Below are 20,332 nucleotides of genomic sequence, written 5' to 3'. Positions count from 1 at the left end.
ACACACACACACACACACACACACACACACATCCAGGCATTAGTTGCATGTCCTCTGTTGGGGGTTCACCAGTTGTGAGCAAGGGCCCACACCCAGTGAACCCTCTCATGTTGGTGTGGTGCCACCAACTACCATTACAGCTCTAGTCTACTCAAGCCAGTGTAGATGCCTGGGATCCCTGCTGCATTCTCTCTCAGACTGTAGAACATCGCATTAGGATGTTTTACAGAGGCAAATGGCCAGCTAGCTAATAGGTTAGCTAGTCAGGTGAGCTAGCCTGAGTAGCTGACTGTTTCTGCGATGTCTCTCTCAGACCTGGGGTAAGCAGTATTTGCAATTCTTAGCGTTTGTTTTAAGCTGCATGTAGTACCAGATAATAAAAGAGAAAAGGTGGGACTTTGATCCCCATGGGGATATTGAAGTGAAGATAAAGATATAGAACCCTATTGGCTTGATAGAATTCTTGCTATGTTGATGATTGAAACATTTACAGGTTAGCAGTTTACAGATCTACCAATTTACAGCTTATATGCAGGGTGAGCAAATGTGCATTGTTGGCTCTCCACATTAGAGCACATGTGCAATTTTGCATCAGATGTACAGATGGAATTAAGACACAGAAATGTGTCCTGACAACGTGCAAATGTGCATTGTTGGTGTGTGAGATCGGGAGCTGAGTGCGGGGTTTGCATCAAGACAAGAAAGGAAAGTATACTAAATTTACATTCAAATAATTTCCTGATTGTCTTCACTTTACATTCATTGAATTTCCCTATGTGGCAAACCCCACCCATCCGGCACTTAAATAGGCCAAAACAAACCATTATTTGCAAATATTTGACCCAGGTCTGATCTCTATTGAGAGAAGATTAGCCAAAGCAGAAACAGGCAAGCAACAAAGCAGTTGTAGTGGTTCAATTAGCCAGAATAATACACAAATTCAGCTTGTATATGCAGAGTGTCCTCCCACTGAAGTAAGCAACTTCCGGGCTAGACTAGACGCATGCAGGAGAATGGCAGGAGAGTTAGTGGAATGGCAGTGAACTGACTCTACAGTCTCTCATGCACTCGGTGCTTCAAGTGGCTCTACTCTACTGTTTCTATGGCCCAGCAGAGGAGGAGAAACTGTTCACTGCAGCCTCAGTGAAGTATAATATTAGGCTGTAGCAGTATCAAGTTAGTACAATACAGTGCAATTCAAAATCTGCAGTCCAATAGCGATATGATGAATTGCAAAAGTCTCTGGACTGTTGTTTTTAGCTGATACAGCAGAGAATAATTATTTTAATTTGGGTGCAATTTATTATAGAAAGCATGTTGGCGCTGAGGCCAGGAAGACAGGGAGAAACAGCAAGAAGTTTTCTTTGCTCTCTCACCCAGTGCTGGACACCTAGGCTACTACAAGGTGATGTTCAGTAACCATGCCCCCCACCCACCTTTAGTCACTACCATCAAACCATCATCAAACTCTGTATCAATGATGCGATGAGACCCTGCACGTTGGCGAACACACACACACACACACACACACACACACATACGGTACATGGTAAGGTTGAGAGGTTCCGTTTGCAGTTGCGATCTGTCTCCCACACAGAGAGACAAGTTCATAGAAAGTTAGAAAGTTCAGCAAAGCATAGTCTATATTGGGGTCTGGCTAAACACACACACATACTCAAACATAGGTGCACAAACAAGCCTATATGCAAGGATTAAATTGCACACACACACACACATATATATACACACACATGCACACAGACATACTCTGTAGTTTCTTGCTGGGGCTGTCTCCATGGACGTGTCTGCGTGGGAGGTAGGGGGAGGGCTGGGGCAGAGGTAGAGAGGACACGTCGTGGCTCTGGAGCTTATACCAGTGAGGCATGTCGTCCAGCAGAGCCGTCTCCAACTCTATCAGGATCTGGGGGAGGAAAGAGAAGGAGATGGGGAGGAGCAGATGAGCAAGGAAAAGAGAAGCAGATTTGAAGCAGGGTGGCGGATCTACTGTGGATCTGCATTAATTACGGTGTCTGTGTTTAAAGAGAGAAATGCAAAAATATTGCAAATCATTCTTAGCATTAGCTTTAATCTGTTTGTGAGTACCAGATGGGGGGGCTTTACTGCATATAAGGACAATTCAGACAGAGTGATAGAGTGACAGAGAAGTATACAAAAGTTACTTTCAAATACTTTCCTGTGATTGTATTGTCCAATGTGGCAAATCACATCCATCTGGTACATAAGTAAAAACCCTTACAGTAGGCCAGGTAAAACTAAGAAATAGTCCAGTTAGCACTACTATGAAATAAAGGTCATTTAGGTGTAAAAGTTCAAACACAGCAGTGTATGAGTCTGCAAATTCAACCTCCCCTTCATGGTTAATTGACCTCAGTAAACTCAAACAATCCATAAGTGAATGTGTAAATACTATTTGGCCCAAGTGTGTCTCCCACCTCTCCCAGGAAGTCGCTCTCTTCCTCCTGCACCCTGGGCTGGTCCCAGACAGTGATCTCCAACATGCGCTCTCGGAAGTCCCGCCGGTGGACATGGGAATAGAGGAAGGTCTGGTTCCACTTGGGCTCAGCACTCTTCTTCACCGTCTTGGTCCGCCGCTTACTCTTATCACTAGAGCAGAGGCTTGAAAAGGTTAGATTACAAGGAGGAAGCATGTTTCTGAACATAATCTCAAGAGTCAGTATTCATTCAAAAGAGCATTATGGTAGAATTAGGGTAGGAAAGATGTTGGAAAGTTAGAACAATGAGATCAAACAGATGGATATTCCCTTGATAACTTGCTGCTAGTTGGACGCTCTTCTAATGTAGCAATTACTGATTCACTGTCTCCTGTGAAATAGACCTAAAATAAAATAAAAACAGTGATCCATTCAATACAGATACCAACACCCCAGCCCTTACCTCCTATCAGGCAGGAAGTACATCTTGACGTAGGGGTTTCGAGGTCGTCCGTCCGGTCGGGGCGGCAGGTCTATGGCTTGAAGGACATTGACGATCAGCTGATGGCCCACTTTGTCGTACCACAGCTTCACCTGTAAAAAAAAGGGAGATGTGTATAAGAGATTTTCTTGCAAAATTGATAACTTCTTATATCCATCTATCCATCCATCCACCCAAAAAGCCATCCTTCTATCCGTTTACATATTCTCCCACCATGCCTCCTTCAGGTACTCACAGAGAGCTGTCCGGGCAGTACCAGGGGCAGGTCTCGGAGGGTCCCAGGGCTGGTAGGGGACATCACTGATATGGAAGGACGGTCCATCTTCTGAGACTCAAAGGAACTGGAGCCCGCTGAGGGAAGGAAAACACACAACAATACTGGTCCTGAAATGTATCGACCGGGAAAAAGCAACTTGCAACTGCATGATGTTGGTCTGGAAAAAGCAAAACCAGTTCCAGAAATAGAGAGTGTACGTATTTTTTGATCTGTAATTTCTCTCCTAAAGCTACTTATATAAACATAAACACTGATAATAACAGTAAATTGCCAAAAAAGCAGCCTATCATAGACACTTACTAGATTCTAAAGGAGGGTGGGACGACTCTGGGATTCTTGGGGTGTCTCTGTGAAATAGGAGAGAGAATCATTAGACTAAAGTCAAGACTGAACTAAGTGATAATCATTGCAGTTTATATATATATACAGTATATATATATTTATATACATTAATATATTTGTATTGTACAAACACAAACAAGACTTCAGTATACATTCGACTCTTGACAAATGACTGAGTACGAGACTCATGTCAACCAATAGTCGCATGGTATAAGAAGACCAAGCAGCTAAATGCATACACATACACATATTAAACATAATGGGTTAGGGTTAAGGTTAGGGTTAGAGTAGAGGAGAAAGGGATAACTGGGGGAAAAAAAGGATTTGAGGGGTTCTCTTAAGTCTAAAGGGCAAGGATTTCAGGTAAGGCTTGAGGGGAAGGGGCTCCACCCGTGAAATCACCACTACTTACTGATATGCTCTATACACTTTTCTCAAGAAGTTTTTGGATATTATTCGATGGATAGAGCTTTTAGATAAAGGAAGGAGACATATTGAAAGTGTCTGTGAGAAAAAATGAATACGATCACAGGTACTATCAAGAATATTATTACATAATATTAGCATTAATCTTACCCTATAGGTCTGGAAACAACAATTTCCACTTGAGGCTCAGCCTTGGATTCCAGAATGATGTTGTACACTTCTTTCTTGGTTGCTCCCGGCAACGACTTCCCGTTCCACTGCAGTACCTCATCACCTTGAATCAAGATGGCCGACATACAGAATGATGATCCTGCCTGAGGCCTTATGGAACAACTGCATTTCACATTATATCTGCTACCGAAGGCCAAAATGGCGGATGCTAATAGCAAACTGCAGCTTTTGACAATCAGCTTCTTGGTGGAACAGTTTCTCAAACAAGAACCCATAAGGCTGCTGTTTGAAAATAATGTATTCAACTCATTCATTCATTCATTCATCTTCTCTTCCACGAAGCCCACCTGCTCGTAGGTGTCCCACAACATCCGCCAGGCTTCCTTTCTTGACTTTGGTGATGAAGGCCCCGAGTCTCCCTGTCTCTGTCATTTTCCCTCCTACCACCTGCACACAAAGGCGGGACAAGGGAATGGAGAGGGACAAAAGTGCATGTTGGGGGATTCAAGAGCATTTTCCTGTTCTCTACAGGAAAGAGTAATTGCTCAACAGACAATATTGTAGGCAGTTTGCTGCTTTGCCATACAGTTGTGGAATACTCAAACGGCATAATGTTTTTTGTCCACAATACACCACCATCCCTGCCACCCATGCACTCTCCACCTTTATAATTTCTTTACCCATTACACCACAACATATACAGTAAGTACAAAACTTTATTAGAGGCAGAGGTCTCTTGAGTGCTGTTGACTTCAGAATCAAGTAAACCTGGGCGTGATTGTGTTTGCAAATAATGCTTACAGTATGGTTTGTTTTTGTCTTCTAAGCTGCCAGATGGGTGGGGTTTGCCAAAAAGTATAGGCACTGGCAAGTATGAAAGTCAATCTAGCAACCTTTTTTTCTGTTTGACAACTTGCTAACACTATCTGACTGGCATGTTCTCTGTATAAGCCCCACTCATCTGGTACTCCACAAAGGATAAAACAAACGCTAACAAATTATTTACAAGTTCGGTTTGACCCAGGTCGCTAACTGAGTGATTCCCTGCTCACCTTTAGGCCCAGAAGGGAGCCTGCCTCACGGGGCATGGCCGACCTCTTGCTCAGCGTGATGCGTCCAATCAGGTGATCACCCTCTTTGGACGGCTGCCACGTGACTGGATGCTACAGGGAGAGGAAGACAGGGAGGACAGAGTGATGAAGAAAAGGAGGGGTGAAGGGAGGGACAGAGGCAGTGGGGAAAAAGAGGAATGAGGGAGGGAGAGAGGGAGTAAAGGGGGTGAGCAGGAAGAGATGGAAGAGAGGAGAGAGGGAGGAAAGGTAGGAAAGCAGGGAGGGTAAGGATGGGAAATGGGAGGGAGGGAAGAGAGGGGGAAAAGGGGGGGTGAGGAGGAGCGAGGGAGGATGAGAAGGAGGGAGGGATGATGGAGGAGATTAAGGAAGAGGGGAAAGTAGAGAGACAGTAAAAGCAGTGATTTGATCCCATCAAACAGAGAGAGGGGTTGGATGAAAAGAGAGGAGAAGGGAGAATGGGGAATTGGTAAAAAGAAAATATAGCAGAGGGAGTGGCAGAGGATTGGAATTGAGAGAGCATAAGAGGGGGAAAAGAGAAATAGCAAACAAGGGGAAAGGAAAAATATACGTGTTATAGAGTAATAATATTTTATATGAATCTGTGTTCTCGTGATAATGTTAATGTTACATAGTTTTTTGCTACTTCTGCTATGCTATGCAGGCTTTAATGGAGCAGTACAAGTCCTCCCTTTATTATAGCTGATTAGCTGATGGCTGATTGTTTGTGAACATGATTGTTTTAATCCCTTTTATTTTACTGCACTTTTATTATTATTATTACTAGTAGTAGTAGTAGTAGTAGTAGCAGTAGTAGGAGTAGTAGTAGTGGTTCTATTAGTAGTAGTAGTGCTAGTAATATGGATAAATAAAAAAAAACAATTACAAATCAGAAACAACAGGTGGGTCCATACCCTGACACATGTATAGTCCAGTTACACACTGTACTATTTACAATCTGACAAACAATACCCAGAGCACACCAGACAATAATCTGATCGACAGAATAATCTGCACTATAAAACAACTTAATCTTGTATGAATATATAGATGACGTACCGTGTGTGTGTGTGTGTGTGTGTGTGTGTGTGTGTGTGTGTGTGTGTGTGTGTGTGACGACCTGAATCTGTCACGTTTGGCTGAAACTTACATGCCACACTGCAGGATCTAGAGGATAGCAGTCCCAGTCACCTGCAGAGAGAAGGAGAGAGAGGGGGGTTAAAAAGGAAAGACTGGAAGGTTTACGACTTAAGGTTTTTAAGGTCTTAAGAATGATGCGAATAAATGACACGAAATTATGAGGGTTTCTACCATGGCCTTGATGTAAAATTCCATGGCTTTTCCATGACTTTCTATGACTAAATTAGAGTGCTTCCATGACTTGAAAACTGAGTCATTCCTAGTTTGATAATGTTGGTTTTCAGCTCAGAAAATTACTAAAGGTGTAACCAGTCTGGTTTCTAGTACATTTGGGCTTGCTGTGGAGAAAAACAGACGAAACAAGTTGGAAAATCCATTTTGTTCTGTTCCTCAAAATGCCATTACATCTCAGAAACAGAGGAGACACAGAGGAATGAGAGGAAGTTTTATGAGAGAGGTATTGAAAAAGGGTGATGAAAGAATGGTCAGAGAAAGAGAGCGTAAAACAAACTTCATTCATAGTCAAATTAAATCAGTGCACTCCAAGTTGGCCTGTCCAACACTCATGAGAGAGCCTGGCCAGGGACAGAGACACCACTGACTGTCAGCGCATCCCAACTCTCATTAACACTGACAGATGGTCCGGTAGAGTGGAGGAACTAACTGGCCCAACATCAGACCAGAGCAGCCTGGGAGCTTCATGGCCACTACTCCACCGCAGGCCGTTTGATTGCCAGGATGGACGACAACAGCGCGCTGACATCAGAGTGGGATTTTAAAGCCCTCAGGGGACTTTGGGGGACTTTAATCTGAAGGTAAAATAAGCGAAAAAGCGACGTGTCCCTGGTCCCGGCACAGCGCCAGGCACATGATCCAACTGAAGTTTGTAAGTATCTGGCAAATGTGAGCAGGAAGGGAGTGAATGGAGAGGTAAGTTTAAGTGTCATGGACTGTTGCCATTGGCTGGTTTGGGGAATTAAATCACATCTCTAACATGCAAAGTCCTTGGAGACGGCATTTTTATACACATGAAAGTAAAACTGAACTTGATGGCACAAAGAACATATCCACTGCTGTTCGTCAAAGACATATTGTGTAGTAATATGCAGAGGGAACCATATGGTAAATGGCCGCTCTGACAGGCTAGCCAATAATAGCCTAATGAGCCATGAGTGATGGAGATTGTGAAACTGAGACAAAAAAAAGTCTGAGTGGATGTGACACTACTGCTGGTAATCTGAAATCTCAGACTGTGCTGAGAATGCTTGAGAGAATAAATGCTGACTCCACGGTTTGAAATGCTGAATAAGCCTATTCGGTTTTAGAAGATGAGCACACCGAGTAGATTACAAAATCTGGGATGCTCTTCTCACTGATGCTACATCAAAGCATAAGATCGTTGCAGGTAACACTCAGGGATGATCAAAATGTTGTTTTTTACTAAACAGTGTGTGTCATGTACATACACTGTTTAGTAAAAAACATTTTGATTATCCCTGAGTGTTACCTGCAACGATCACCATAGTGCATCATAGAGTCCGTCCTCTACTGCTGCATCACAGACGGGAACAGACTCCACAAAACCAGGTGTGTTAACTTGGTTATGCTAACAACGATTATGACCTTACTGTGACTATCAGACTCAGGCATTTACGTGACACTGTAGCAACAAGGATAGTGCCTTAATTAGGTTTAGGTTAGATTAGTAGTGTGATATCGGTGATATCGTTGCCGCTCTGCTCTGCCAATGGCCCACTCTCCTCTCATTGTGCTTTTTCTTACCAGTCAAACTGGACGCCACCTCAGAGTCACTCAGAGTTGTGTGGAGCGGACATGGTGGAGTGGACTTGGAATTACAAAGCAAAAAGTAAAAGGCTCTTTCTTTTGTGAAGGAAATAAGTTTCCTTGGGTTGAAAATGAGGATTCACTTTAGTGCTTTTTGTACCGATCGTTGCCAATTTCCAAGTAAAGCAGATCGAGCTGGCTCATTTTTAAAAGAACCCACAATTACTGCAAACACACTCGATGCCTGCGACTAGAGCTGGCAGCACCTAGCCTGTACGCTGGCAGAGCGGCAGGCTGACAACCCCACATCAGGTCCGATTAATGTATTGGCAAGATGGATGAATGGAGAGACTTAGCAGCTTCATAAATTTCCCCTCTGCTTTTTGTTTGTTTTCAGTTTAGTTATGAGGCCTATGAATACAATACTGGAAGTGCTACAAGAGCCAATTTAAACTTTTACAGAGTTGTAAAAAATCATATATTCAAAATGTATTCACAATCAATCAATTATTTTTTGTGTTGCTATTTTTCAGTCATTTTGCTGCTATTATGAACTGCCAATACAGCCTACATTTTACAGAAACACATATATACATTTATGAAAAAGTATTTATTTTCATTTTTGTTTACCTGCACAGTGAAAACAAAGTCCCCTGTTGTTCCCGTTTACCCTGATTTTCTAATTCTACCATCACATCGTATCACATCGCACATACAGTTAGAAGTTTATTCAGACAAACCCAGGTAACATCCTAGCATTTTCAGTAAACTGATGATGGAAAATGTACCTACAGAACCATTCTGAATACAGTATACAAATATACACCCTAAAACATTTTAACACTAAAAACAGCTATAGGTGATGTATCTTGCATTTCGGGGCCCATTTTGTTGTTTGGTGGCGTATTTTTCTTATTCCCACAGATAACTGGCCAAACATAGACAACATGACCACACATTGAGATATTTCCAGTGCACTTACAATGGGATTTGATACCAGTAAACGTCATGGTTTTGGTCCCTCAGAATCAAAGAGAAGGGCTCCTTTCACAACTTTGTACCATTCAACAATCAAACAGGGAGAAATCCATCGTAGAAGAGGCAGAGATACTGTTGGTGGAGCCTCAACAGACCATGATGCAATGCAGCCACAAGACGCTGCATTTTGAGAAAGGGGTGCGACACGGTTTTTCACGATTGGACAAACTCTCGCTCTGCTCTTTGCACCTGCACGTTTAAATCACAGCTGAATACACGCTCACGCCTGTTCTCTGGGGATTGAATCCAGAGTGATTCTGGGAAATGTAGGAAATCACTAACTGAAGTAGAAGTAGACAAGGCAGGTTGAGGGAAAGTAGGTACACCAAAAAAGTAAATTACAACACGTCATCACACCACAGATTGATATGTAACAGTGTAAAGTACAGGTACGCACGCATGCACACACACACACACACACACACACACACACACACAGTTGACTAAAGTGCAGCACAGTGGGACCCTGTGTCATACCCAACAACAGCTTTCCTTTCCATTTCCTCGACACCATTATCACCTTGCTGTACTTCTTTACACCAAGGAAGTAGCCCAATTACTCATTCTTTACTTCCTTCACTTTAAACAGTGAGTCAAAGTCCCTGTGTCATTAAAGCCCCAATCTGGGAGATATTTCAGTACATCCGCTGGGATGCAACTTATTGGGTAGAACGGTAAACCACGATGTCAACACTCTTGACAATAATCCCACTCAGAGAATTTTTGGAACATATAATCAACTGGTTATGCATGAAAATTACATGAAAACATCATCTTATACATTAAGTCTGTTTTGCGATGAGTGCTGCCAAAAAAAAAAATCATTAAAGCCTGTAATCCTAGCAATGTACACGCATACAGCCTCAATGCACGTGTACTCTGTTCTCAACATTATCACCATAGTGGAGGGTAAGAACATCTATTTTCCAACCTTTTTACTTGTGAAATACAGTTGACAATCCTTTTAAAGCTGATATCTAGGCTTTACTATATGAATTCATAGTATTCATTATGATAAAGTAATGTCAGACTGATATAAATTACGAGGAAATAGGGTGTTTTAAAGAAAATAAAACAAATTAATACTCTGCAAATATGATTGTTTTTTGCTGTGGTTTGAATTGGTAATTGCCTTGTCATCACTAACAGGAGTTCAAAGTGTAGCCAATAAGCTCTTTTTATATTTACCACTGCATCACCAATTATAATCCTGTCACATGTGGAGACACTGCATGTTGCTGTCTGTGAAATTGCCATCCATCTAATTTATATCTGAAAATAAATAAGTAAACCTCATGTTTAGCAGTTATATAGGCTGCTGTCAGTCAATCAGTTTGGAGGAAAAACATCTACAAACAATCAATAGATGAAAAGTGGGGTCGTCCAGGCTCCACAGGAGATATTACACTCAGATATCATACTGGGCCTTTAGTAGCTCATTAGTTTCATAAAGCCATTTGCTGCCTCTGAAAAAGCTCTGTTCTGTTTCTGGAAGTCAAACTAGAATGTATTCAAACTGCCAACCTCCCAACCGGTTATTATACAGCCTGGCGTAAAAGTTTTACTGTCTCATTTGACTGGCTTCATTGCACCCGTAAAGCTGTCTTTGCAGATCCACATAATGACATTTCCGCATGTTAAGTGCGTGGCCCATCCCTCCCCATCATGCAATGTAGTAAATTTAAAGTAGTTGTAAAGCCCTTTAAGTGTAGACACATAACACAGGCCTGTATGTTTTCATTGTTTATAAGGTAAGAAATATCTCATAAACCCGCAGTACCCATCCCATCTCATGACACCAAAGCTTCCAAGACTGTTTTGTTTAGACGAGTCTGAACTTGCAAATAATGCAATCAACTGACACCCACCCCACATCTGATAAAATGACAGCTAATGAGATTTGTGTGATTTATTCCAATAAGAGAAAAAGAATACTACTTCATTTGGCCTCAAACCTGTACTTTTATGTAAGGATAGCCTACTGCACATTATCCTGCAAAACTTGCTCCATGATGATAGAGTAAAAGAAGACATCCTGTTTTATGGCCCAGCTAGCTAAAGAGTGTTTAAAACGGCTAATAATCCCAATCCACACCATCTACCCATTACCGGTCCCTGAGTTATAGTAATCTGGATTAAAACATCTGGAACAGGCCCCTTCTGTGACCGGTGAGAGAGATAAGCTGATAGAGCACAGCTAACTCTACCTAGTGCCTCCTCCTGAACTCAGATACTTTAGCTTAGCTTAGCTTAGCATAGCCGAGCTTAGCCTCTCTAACACAGCAGTGAGCTACAAAGCCACAGGTGTCAAGGAGTTAGCAAGTGCAAGAGAAGGAGGGGAGCCAAAAATGAACATGCAGCATGCGCCTCAGTCAGATTTTATCATATCTGGTGGCCCATGGTTGCCTGGTGCAGCTGGCTGTTTGGGAAGCGTTACGTAGCAAGCGAGCCGCTGACCTAATTCCACAAATCTGCTGGCCTAAATCACTGGGACTTTCCAAATAAATGAGAGCTGTCCTGAGAGCAACAGGGTTTAGCCACAGTACAGAGGTGTAGATGACACACGGGGATAGTAATGCACTGTGTGCTGCGTGCTACATCCTATCACTTACCCTATAGTTCTACTGTCTGAAATTAGCATGCGTTGGTATTATCTAAAATGTACCACCAAATACCACCAAGAGCATTTTAGATGCTAGGACTGGGCCACAAAGATTAGGATGTTAAAGCTGGGAGAAAGGGGAAATAAGCTTATGCCATTCTTAATTTGATTAGTTTTTTTATATAATATTATTATTTTATAAATTATCTTCTGTGTGAAGAACAATTGTTTTAAAGAAACTCAATTAGTCAATCAATTACTCAGCATCTTTCCGACAATCTCTTTGAGTAGGCCTATCAGCTGCAGGTGTGTTCCACACCCCTCAGGTTGCCTACACTACAGCCATCAAACCTTTTACTGCTTTGATGTTAATGCTGCCCATACTACATTGGGCATATAGGCCTAATCTATATAGATATAGGCATAGTGTGGATGTACCGTTGAAGATAATGAGAATACAACAAATGCATCAAAATTAGGGGCCCCTGAGTTTTCCCATTGGTGACAACTGTAAAACAACATAATCTGTTCAGCCAGACTGAATAAGAAGAAGATGGAGGTATGGAGAATAAGGACGGGCATGCGAGCTAGATGAGAGCTACAGCAGCTGAGCATCTAGTTTTAGTGAGTAAGAAGCTGAGTTGAGACTTGAAATGTAACTTTAAGAAATACCAGTGAATTATGCTAAGAAAGTGTCTACCGGAAGGGAATGGATGAAAACGAACAGTGCAAGGTATGCAAGATAGGGCAGATTTAGCTTTGTAAGCTAGTGGAGTGAGCACATCTGTCTGACTGACCTTTCTCGCTGACGCTCTCCATGTCCACGTCCTCACAGCTGGTGTACTCGGGCGTGGAGCCGCCCTCCTCCTCTGAGCTGCTGATGGACATCTGCCTCTTGTTGACACCGCGCTTGCTCTTGTAGGGCCGTGGAGGGGGCGGCCGCAAAGACTCGGACTGGTCCGAGCTCTGCGAGTCCTTCCTCAGCAGGCTGTCCCCACCCTTGTCCCTTGGTGTCCGAGTCGTGCTGGGCTCTAGGCGGCCCTTGTTCGGGCCCCAATCTGGAGGCACCGGTCCTCCAGGGTGGGGCCCCGATCTCAGGCCGCCTCCAACAGGTGGAGGCCCCCCTCCACCCCCCACGGTCCTATCCACGGAGTAGGCTCGGTGGTTCTCCAAAACGGCCTTGCGGTCTCCTTCCCCACCTCCACCCCTCCTGCTCAGACGGTTTTCAGGCACCTCCCCTGCATTGCCTCCTCCGCCTCCCCCACCACCTTCCCCAGGCCCCAGTCCGACCTCGTTGATCGCCAGGTCGCTGTGGCGTCGCTCATGGCGGACCTTGGACACCTTGGCATGCATACGCATCTCCTGCTCCTCCTTCTGTGGCTTGACCGGATAGCGCGCCAGGTTGGGGTCACTACGGTAACGAGTCTGGAACTCCTCCTCACGGCGCTGGCGCTCCCTCTGCTCCCGTTCCCGCTCCTCATCCTCCGGGCGTCTCCGGTGCGTTTCTGAGCGACCCAAGCCCTCTTCACCATCCTCGTAGTCCTGAGAATGGATCTTCTCCAGCCTGCGGCCATCTCCTGCCCGTCTCTCTCCTCTCTCCCCAGGACCTGGCCGCTCATCCAGGGATGACTGAGACGGCAACTTCCCTGCAGGCCTCCGGCCACTACCGCGCCCCATACCTCCCTTACCATTTTGCTCATGCAGGGACACAGGCCTTTTCCTGGAAGAGAAGAGGATTCACTATTATGCCATATGATCAAAAAAACACAGACATACTGTAGGTGTATCATTTCCATTAGGACACATGAGAACAATGGGCACTGAAAGAAATCCTGAAAAGGTTTTGATTTTTGTACAGGAATAGCCTGTGCTAAGGGCATACCTTTCTACATGGGCACAAAATCTTCCTGGCCAAATCACATTCATACAAACAGATTAAAAATTCTACAGACCAAGATGAGACAGTAATGAAATCTTATCTAACTCACCCAATGGATGAAAACAAAGGGATTGAATCAAAGACCTCTCAAGACTAAAACCTGTGACCTAGCTTCTGCACTGGTTAAGCTAGGACAGACACGGCTCCATTCTTTTTTTACCCCCAGGGATTAAATAAAACAGAGAGGCTGCAGCCAATATACCATACAAAAATAGGTCTTGATCTCACAGTATTCTTATCCTTTTCAAATATGACAGAATATGACACTCATTCTCCCAGTCCCATCGTGATAATGAAAAAAAGTAAGGGTCATATGATGTAAAATGTAGAACATCCTCTACCAACAGCTACTGGGGCATAAGGAGAAAATACATCATTGGAGTCTGAGTTCGATGTGCACATCTTGACGCCTTACTTGTCTCGAGGCGGTTCACTCTGGGAGCGTGAGCCGGGCATGGTGTCGGCACCCTTGGTAGCAGTGACACCCGCGGGCGGCTGCGTCCCGTCTGGCGGCCCTGCGTTGGCGTTGGTGCTGGAGGGAGGGGCCTGGGACCTGGAGCGGAGCAGCTTCCTGTCCCGTGGGGCCTCACCCCCCACGGCTGGGTCGTTCAGGGCGGTGCCCAGGCTCACAGGCCGCACCCCCGGCCCCGAAAACCATTCTCCTGATTTGGTGAGAATCTCCTGCTGCTTACGGCACAGGTTGCATACCCACATTACCTACAGGGGTTGAGAGGAGGAAAGCGTTAGGCAAGCTAGGTTCGGGAGCATATCATAGAAAACACACAAATGGAATACATAAAATAAGTGGTTAGGCATGCCAAACTCTGGATTACTATTAATATTTCATCAATCAATCTATCAATCAAACTTCCTTATTTAACATACTTCCAAATGAACATCAGACAAGTGCAGCCATGTGATCTTAACTGTTATTTATACAACATACAAACACGACACCTTTTTTAGTATCTTTCGACCACTGACAGTAGCTCATCTTTTAGACAAGAATTTCCAAAAATACTTTGGTATTCCCCCACATCCCTCTCTCTCCCTTGCTCCAGCTAATCAAATATTGAAGAGCACTCACAGATATGGGGGCTGTGCTGCTTCACCATTTCAATGTGTCCATTATCTGTGAGCACAGCCTGGCAAAGGCTATGGCACATGCTGTGGTTCTCCACTGCTATTCAAAACACCTACAGAGCCTCCTTAAGAGGTTGTGGTTCACCTGCTCTGTGGCTGTTATTCTGTGAATTTTATGACTTGTTACTTAGTAACCTACAAATAAAAAGTATTATTTTGAGCTTGATCCATTGTGCTGAGACTGGCAACACATGGAGAAATGATCTCTCCTTATCTTCCATAAAGGGCGACACGAGGGAGAGCCTACAGTATTAGTATCACTGTAATATTCTATCAAGTCATCTCAGAGAAGTGGAGGTAAGGCACAGGTGTCATGCCCAGTGATGCAGAGTATTACCTGTTCCCTTACATCACACCTTTTATTAGTAGCTTTTCTAGAGTATATAGAGTATAAAAGCATAGAATTTCTGCATATACAGGCAATGATGTTATGTGATTGAAGGTCTAAAATTTTGTGAATGGAACCATCAGAAAGATAGCTTGACAATCACAAACATGTACAGTAGCAATGGTAAAGGTTAACTGTTTACCCTGTAAGTCAGACCCATAGACAACATCCTATACTCACATGTAGCCATGGCTACCGAGAATCACCTCACTTCGACAGCTCAAAAACAGGATTTATCTCCCTCCGTATTTATAATCCTGACGGTTTATGTTTCAGAGAATAAATCCAAAGCAACGGGGAAACACAGTCATCCCTTGTATTCCAGTCCAGGACCTTGGCGCTAGTTGAAAACAAAACCCCTCTGGGACCTTTGGAAACCCTAAAATGTTACTCCTTGACGGCCAGCGGGCTGGACTGTTAGCAGTCAGTTAGCAGTTAGCAGTTAGCTTTCAGCGCGCCAAAGCACATTCATCATGGCCTGATTGAATCCTAGTTGGCGCATGTCCAGACTAATCTAAAGTAAATCAGCTGCGCGCACGGCCCACAGCTGTCGGGCAGGCGCCCAGCCACACACTACAGTCTCTCTCTCTCCCTCTCTCTTTCTCTCCACCTCTTTACCCCAGCTGAGGGGCCACAGATTAGCAGTGGCCAGTAATCCTTTCAGCTCCTCACCATTATTCAACTCATCATCAGCTGACAATACCGCCTCCCAATTCATAACATCTAACCTCTAGCCCCCTCCTCCATTTCGCCCTCAGGAAGAATTACACAGGTTAATGATCCCCCTCCACCCCCAGTGCATTATGGGCCATAGGGATATATAAAGTGCCCTATATATAATTTACTGAAATGAGGGCAGCATTTGCAACCCTCAGATTACACCCGAATACAAGCAGTCGGATCACTCAGCACATCTGGATACCTGTTAAACTTCAAACCACCAAAGGAATTTATAACTTTATAATACGAACGGGCACAAAAGGCTGGTAGCATCACTAGAGAGTTAGCTATATCCTGCAAGTATGGCCTGTGCGTATCTATAGGTTGCCTCTCTAGTAGAAGTGGAGTAAGAATCTAATCCAAGGGCTTAATCCTTGAATCAGATCATATAAAAGCACGCACAGCATGGAATATTGTTCATCCACGGCTCAATGCTTTCTCAAATCAAAGAGAGACATAAAAAGCATATCTCATTTTCTAAAGGCACGCCTCCATGTGTTTGTTACATGCTTTAAAGCCTGTACTGTAGGTGGGGGGTGGGGGGGGGGCATAAACAATAAAGAACACGTGCACAAACACATACACACACAAACACACACACACACAAAGAAAAAAAAGATATAATCCTGCACTGGAGTGATTGTGTTCCTGGATAGCGTGACAGATATTGGAGGGGAAATTAATTGTGTGTGAATTGAGAGTGTGTGTGTGTGTGTGTGTGTTTGTACATGATGTGTACAAGCCCCACAATTCAGTGTGTGTGACACATGTATTAGCAGTAGTGCTTGCTGCCGGAGCACAGAGTGTGATGTCAGACCCTCAACTAAGCCGGCCAATCAGCTCCCTCCCTCCAAAGGCGGCCCACTCTAGTGTCACCTCGAGTTCATTTCACTGCATGCTGTGGAGCGCGATGTGCTGTGTGTGTGTGTGTGGGGGGGGGGGGGGGGGGGACATTTCTGAAACCTTTTTGCCTGGACATGCCTGGCATGGGCGACTGCCTGTGGGCGAGAAATGTGTATGTGTGTGTGTGTGTGTGTATGTAGGAGTGTGTGTGTGTGTGTGTGTGTGTTTGTGCATGAGCATTAGCAATGCCATCTCTAACATGTAATAATGCCAACCTCCTTCTGCCTAAAAAATGTGCTTCTCCATGGTAACCAAATCACTGACAAGAGTCAGTGAGAGAAAGGAGGGAGTGAGCAGTGTGTGTGTGTGTGTGTGTGTATAAAACAGTGAGTGACAGAGAGAGAGAGAGAGAGAGAAAGAAAGAGAGAGAGTCAGACACACACAGAGAGAGAGAGAGAGAGAGAGAGAGAGAGAGAGTCAGACACAGAGAGAGATAGAGAGAGAGAGAGACAATACTGGAGGACAATGACAGCAGAGATAAATTATGTAAAAATGATGTACAAATGCCATTTTGACTGTTAGTATTAAGGAAGGGTTGAGTTAACCAGGAGTCTTATGCTGCAAAATGTGGTTTTGCATTGTCCACAAATATTCAAGAACCTGACCATGGACCTTGAAACTAAGCCTGAAGATATGGCAAAAATATTGAATAAATCTGGGCCTTATAAACCCTTCAGGGTCGGCCAGAAATACTATTTTTCCCAAAAATCAAATTCCCCAAATCCCCCGGTAAGTCTCTTCTCTTCTCTTCTCTTCTCTTCTCTTCTCTTCTCTTCTCTTCTCTTCTCGTATCTTGTCTCCTTTCCTTTCCCTTTCTCTCCTCTCCTCCTCTTCTCTCCTTTCCTTTCTCCTCTCCTCTCTCCTCCTCACTAGTTCAGCTGACACACCAGGCTGACTTGACAAATGAAGACACCACACAACTGTCATTAATCAAGGGGCTGGGGGGAGGGGGGGGATTCTTCTCTATCCCACACCACCCTCCCTCCCTTCATCTCCCACCACCACCAACACCGCCACCGCCGCTCCATCCATCTGTTGACAGGACGGGGAAGGCGTGTATCGTGGCTGCGGCTCTGCCGACAACAGCATTCAACAGCAGCTCACGGCGGGAATAGCAAGTCGTTTAGCCGGGAATTCTGTGAGCGTCAGCTTTTCCTTAAATGGGTAGAATAGATGGGAGCCTTGGGGGTGGCGGGGCGATGAGAGGGGGGGGAAAGGTGTGGAGGGAATGCTTTCAGTGAGCGCGTGCAGTATAGACCCCTCCCCCCCCCCACCTGACAGAATGACATATGAGGCGGTGCTGGGTGTAAACTGCCATCGTTCAGGGAATGGTAAATCCTGAATGGTGGGAAGAAAGACGACCACAAAAGACATAATGCTCCATTTCCTCTAATAAGGTAGTAGATCAACTCTGCAAGCAGGCCAAATGCATTCTGCACTCTGGAAGCTAAAAGAAAGGAGAACCGTCATGGTGGTAAATCCAGGTTCGTTTTCCATTTCTGATCTCAGCATCGGGGAGAAGACTCACTCTCATTGGAAACAACTACATTTCCAACAGTATTGAGCGGTCTGCATCGCCACACTTGAAGCAATTCATGGAGAATCTTCATTCCTCAGATATTAATAATTATGATAATGATAATGCCCCTTATAAAAAATTCACAATTGAAAACCCACATGTGAATTCAAAGCACATGTGCTTTTGGGACACATGTTGGTTTCATATGTGAACATGTGAAATTTCCCATTTCCCATTTTCATGTGAAAATGACATTTTCACGTGTGAATTGTCTCTTTCTAAGTTTCACATGTGACACAAACACTGTCACTTGCAAAGTCACTTCAACTATGAATTGAAATTTTCACATTTGATGTGTATCCAAATACAATGTGAAAAAAATTGTTCACATATGAAAAACAACATGTGTCCAAAAAACACATGTGCTTTGCTGTGTGAGTTTTCACGTGACCTTTTTTGTAAGGTTGGTAATAATAGGAGTTATTACAGAGTGCTTTAGGAACATTAAAGGCTTGTGTTGAGTGCATTGTTATTGGCGGCGGTCAGTTCCAGTCAAGGAGGATCTATTATTAGCCATGCAGGTCTTACAAGAAGGCCGCTCTGACTGTGGAGTCACTATAGTTAGCTCCAAAAGGGCTTTACTGTAATGTCTGATGGCAGGCCGGTAAGCACACTGTTTTCTAGCACAGGGAAGGAGCGCAACTGCATTTTGAGAGAGAGAGAGAGAGAGAGAGAGAGAGAGAGAGAGAGAGAGAGAGAGAGAGAGAGACAGGGAGGGAGAGAGGGAGAGAGACAGAGAAAAGAGACAGAAATGAAGAGGAATCGAGAGAAAAAGAAAGGGAAAGAGTGAGACAGAGAGAAAGGGAAAGAGAGACACATTGAGAGAGAGAAAGAAGGAGAGAGGACAGAGAGAGCAGTATGCAGGCTTCCACAGAGAGGTAGGAGGTAGTGGAGTGTGAGGAGAGAGGAGTGGAGTGGGAGGTGGAGGAGGAGAGCAGAGGGTTAGTCATCTAGTACTGAGAAACATGATGGAGATTATGCAGTGCATCCTCCCTTCCTGTAAAAAGTGCAGTGTCGGCTTGATGCAGTGGGCGAGCAAGACTGTGTGCGTGCGTGTGTATGTGTGGATGTGAGTCTGACTGTGTGTGTGTGTGTGTGTGTGTGTGTGTGTGTGTGTGTGTATGTGTGTCTGCATGTATAGGGGGAAGCAAATCAGCAAGTAAATGCTTGCATTAAGTATGAATTTGAGTATGAATTTGTGCTCAGAAATGCATGTAGTGTGTGAATGCAGTTGACGGTAGTTGTGCGTGTGTGTGTGTGTGTGTGTGTGTGTGTGTGTGTGTATAATGGTCCAAGGCAGACAATATTTTAGAGAACCAGTAACTGCATAGACTTAAATTGTTACAGTGGAGACACAGGAGTTAGTCATGTAGAACTTAATTCAAACCACTACTAAAACCTCAAATATTAAACACATGCACATATTCATGTAAAATACACTATATATGTGTATGTGTGTTTCATATATGTTATATGTATGTATGAATTTCCCATGTGTATTTATCGAATGCATAAACACATGAACGCATGACAACTGTAACGCATAAATTCCAGTTTGGTGTTGCAGGTACTGGTTCTCTTGGATTTCGGCAGAATTTGAATGTCATAAGGAGTTAACCCAGGGTGAAAAAGTCAGGGCTGAGCCGGCTTATTTTTCATAATCATCAACTCACATTCTTTATTCACCTCTAACCCGACTTTTCACCTTTATACTACATAAGTGAACTGGAGAAATAACTGTACTGACTTTACCGTTAGGTCTAGGCTACTGGTGATGGAACGCCTGAGTGTCATGGGATGGTTACCGTGGTATTTGCTCCGGCTGCTCTCCGGCTGTCATTTACACAGAACACA

The 20,332-nt window shown here is 44.0% G+C and overlaps 1 protein-coding gene across 1 annotated transcript in view; it reads right to left on the bottom strand.

Annotated features, from left to right (window-relative positions):
* The window catches only part of rims1b (regulating synaptic membrane exocytosis 1b), a 68,641-nt gene that overhangs the window by 19,459 nt on the left and 28,850 nt on the right, over window positions 1-20,332 (bottom strand). Inside the window, exons 4-17 of the mRNA XM_078290784.1 lie at window positions 14,161-14,462; window positions 13,075-13,526; window positions 12,604-13,044; window positions 6,392-6,432; window positions 5,224-5,334; window positions 4,519-4,618; window positions 4,151-4,274; window positions 3,987-4,043; window positions 3,533-3,579; window positions 3,191-3,306; window positions 2,917-3,047; window positions 2,454-2,625; window positions 1,768-1,921; window positions 1,437-1,493 (exon numbers count right to left, since the gene is read on the bottom strand). Coding sequence (XP_078146910.1) covers window positions 1,437-1,493; window positions 1,768-1,921; window positions 2,454-2,625; window positions 2,917-3,047; window positions 3,191-3,306; window positions 3,533-3,579; window positions 3,987-4,043; window positions 4,151-4,274; window positions 4,519-4,618; window positions 5,224-5,334; window positions 6,392-6,432; window positions 12,604-13,044; window positions 13,075-13,526; window positions 14,161-14,462 — 2,305 coding nt within the window. The remainder of the gene's footprint in view (window positions 1-1,436; window positions 1,494-1,767; window positions 1,922-2,453; window positions 2,626-2,916; window positions 3,048-3,190; window positions 3,307-3,532; window positions 3,580-3,986; window positions 4,044-4,150; window positions 4,275-4,518; window positions 4,619-5,223; window positions 5,335-6,391; window positions 6,433-12,603; window positions 13,045-13,074; window positions 13,527-14,160; window positions 14,463-20,332) is intronic.

Source organism: Centroberyx gerrardi, chromosome 3 (genome assembly GCF_048128805.1).
Source record: "Centroberyx gerrardi isolate f3 chromosome 3, fCenGer3.hap1.cur.20231027, whole genome shotgun sequence".
Classification (NCBI taxonomy): domain Eukaryota; kingdom Metazoa; phylum Chordata; class Actinopteri; order Beryciformes; family Berycidae; genus Centroberyx; species Centroberyx gerrardi.
The sequence above is the reverse complement of the archived record's forward strand: the minus strand, read 5'-3'. Positions and strand labels throughout refer to the sequence as shown.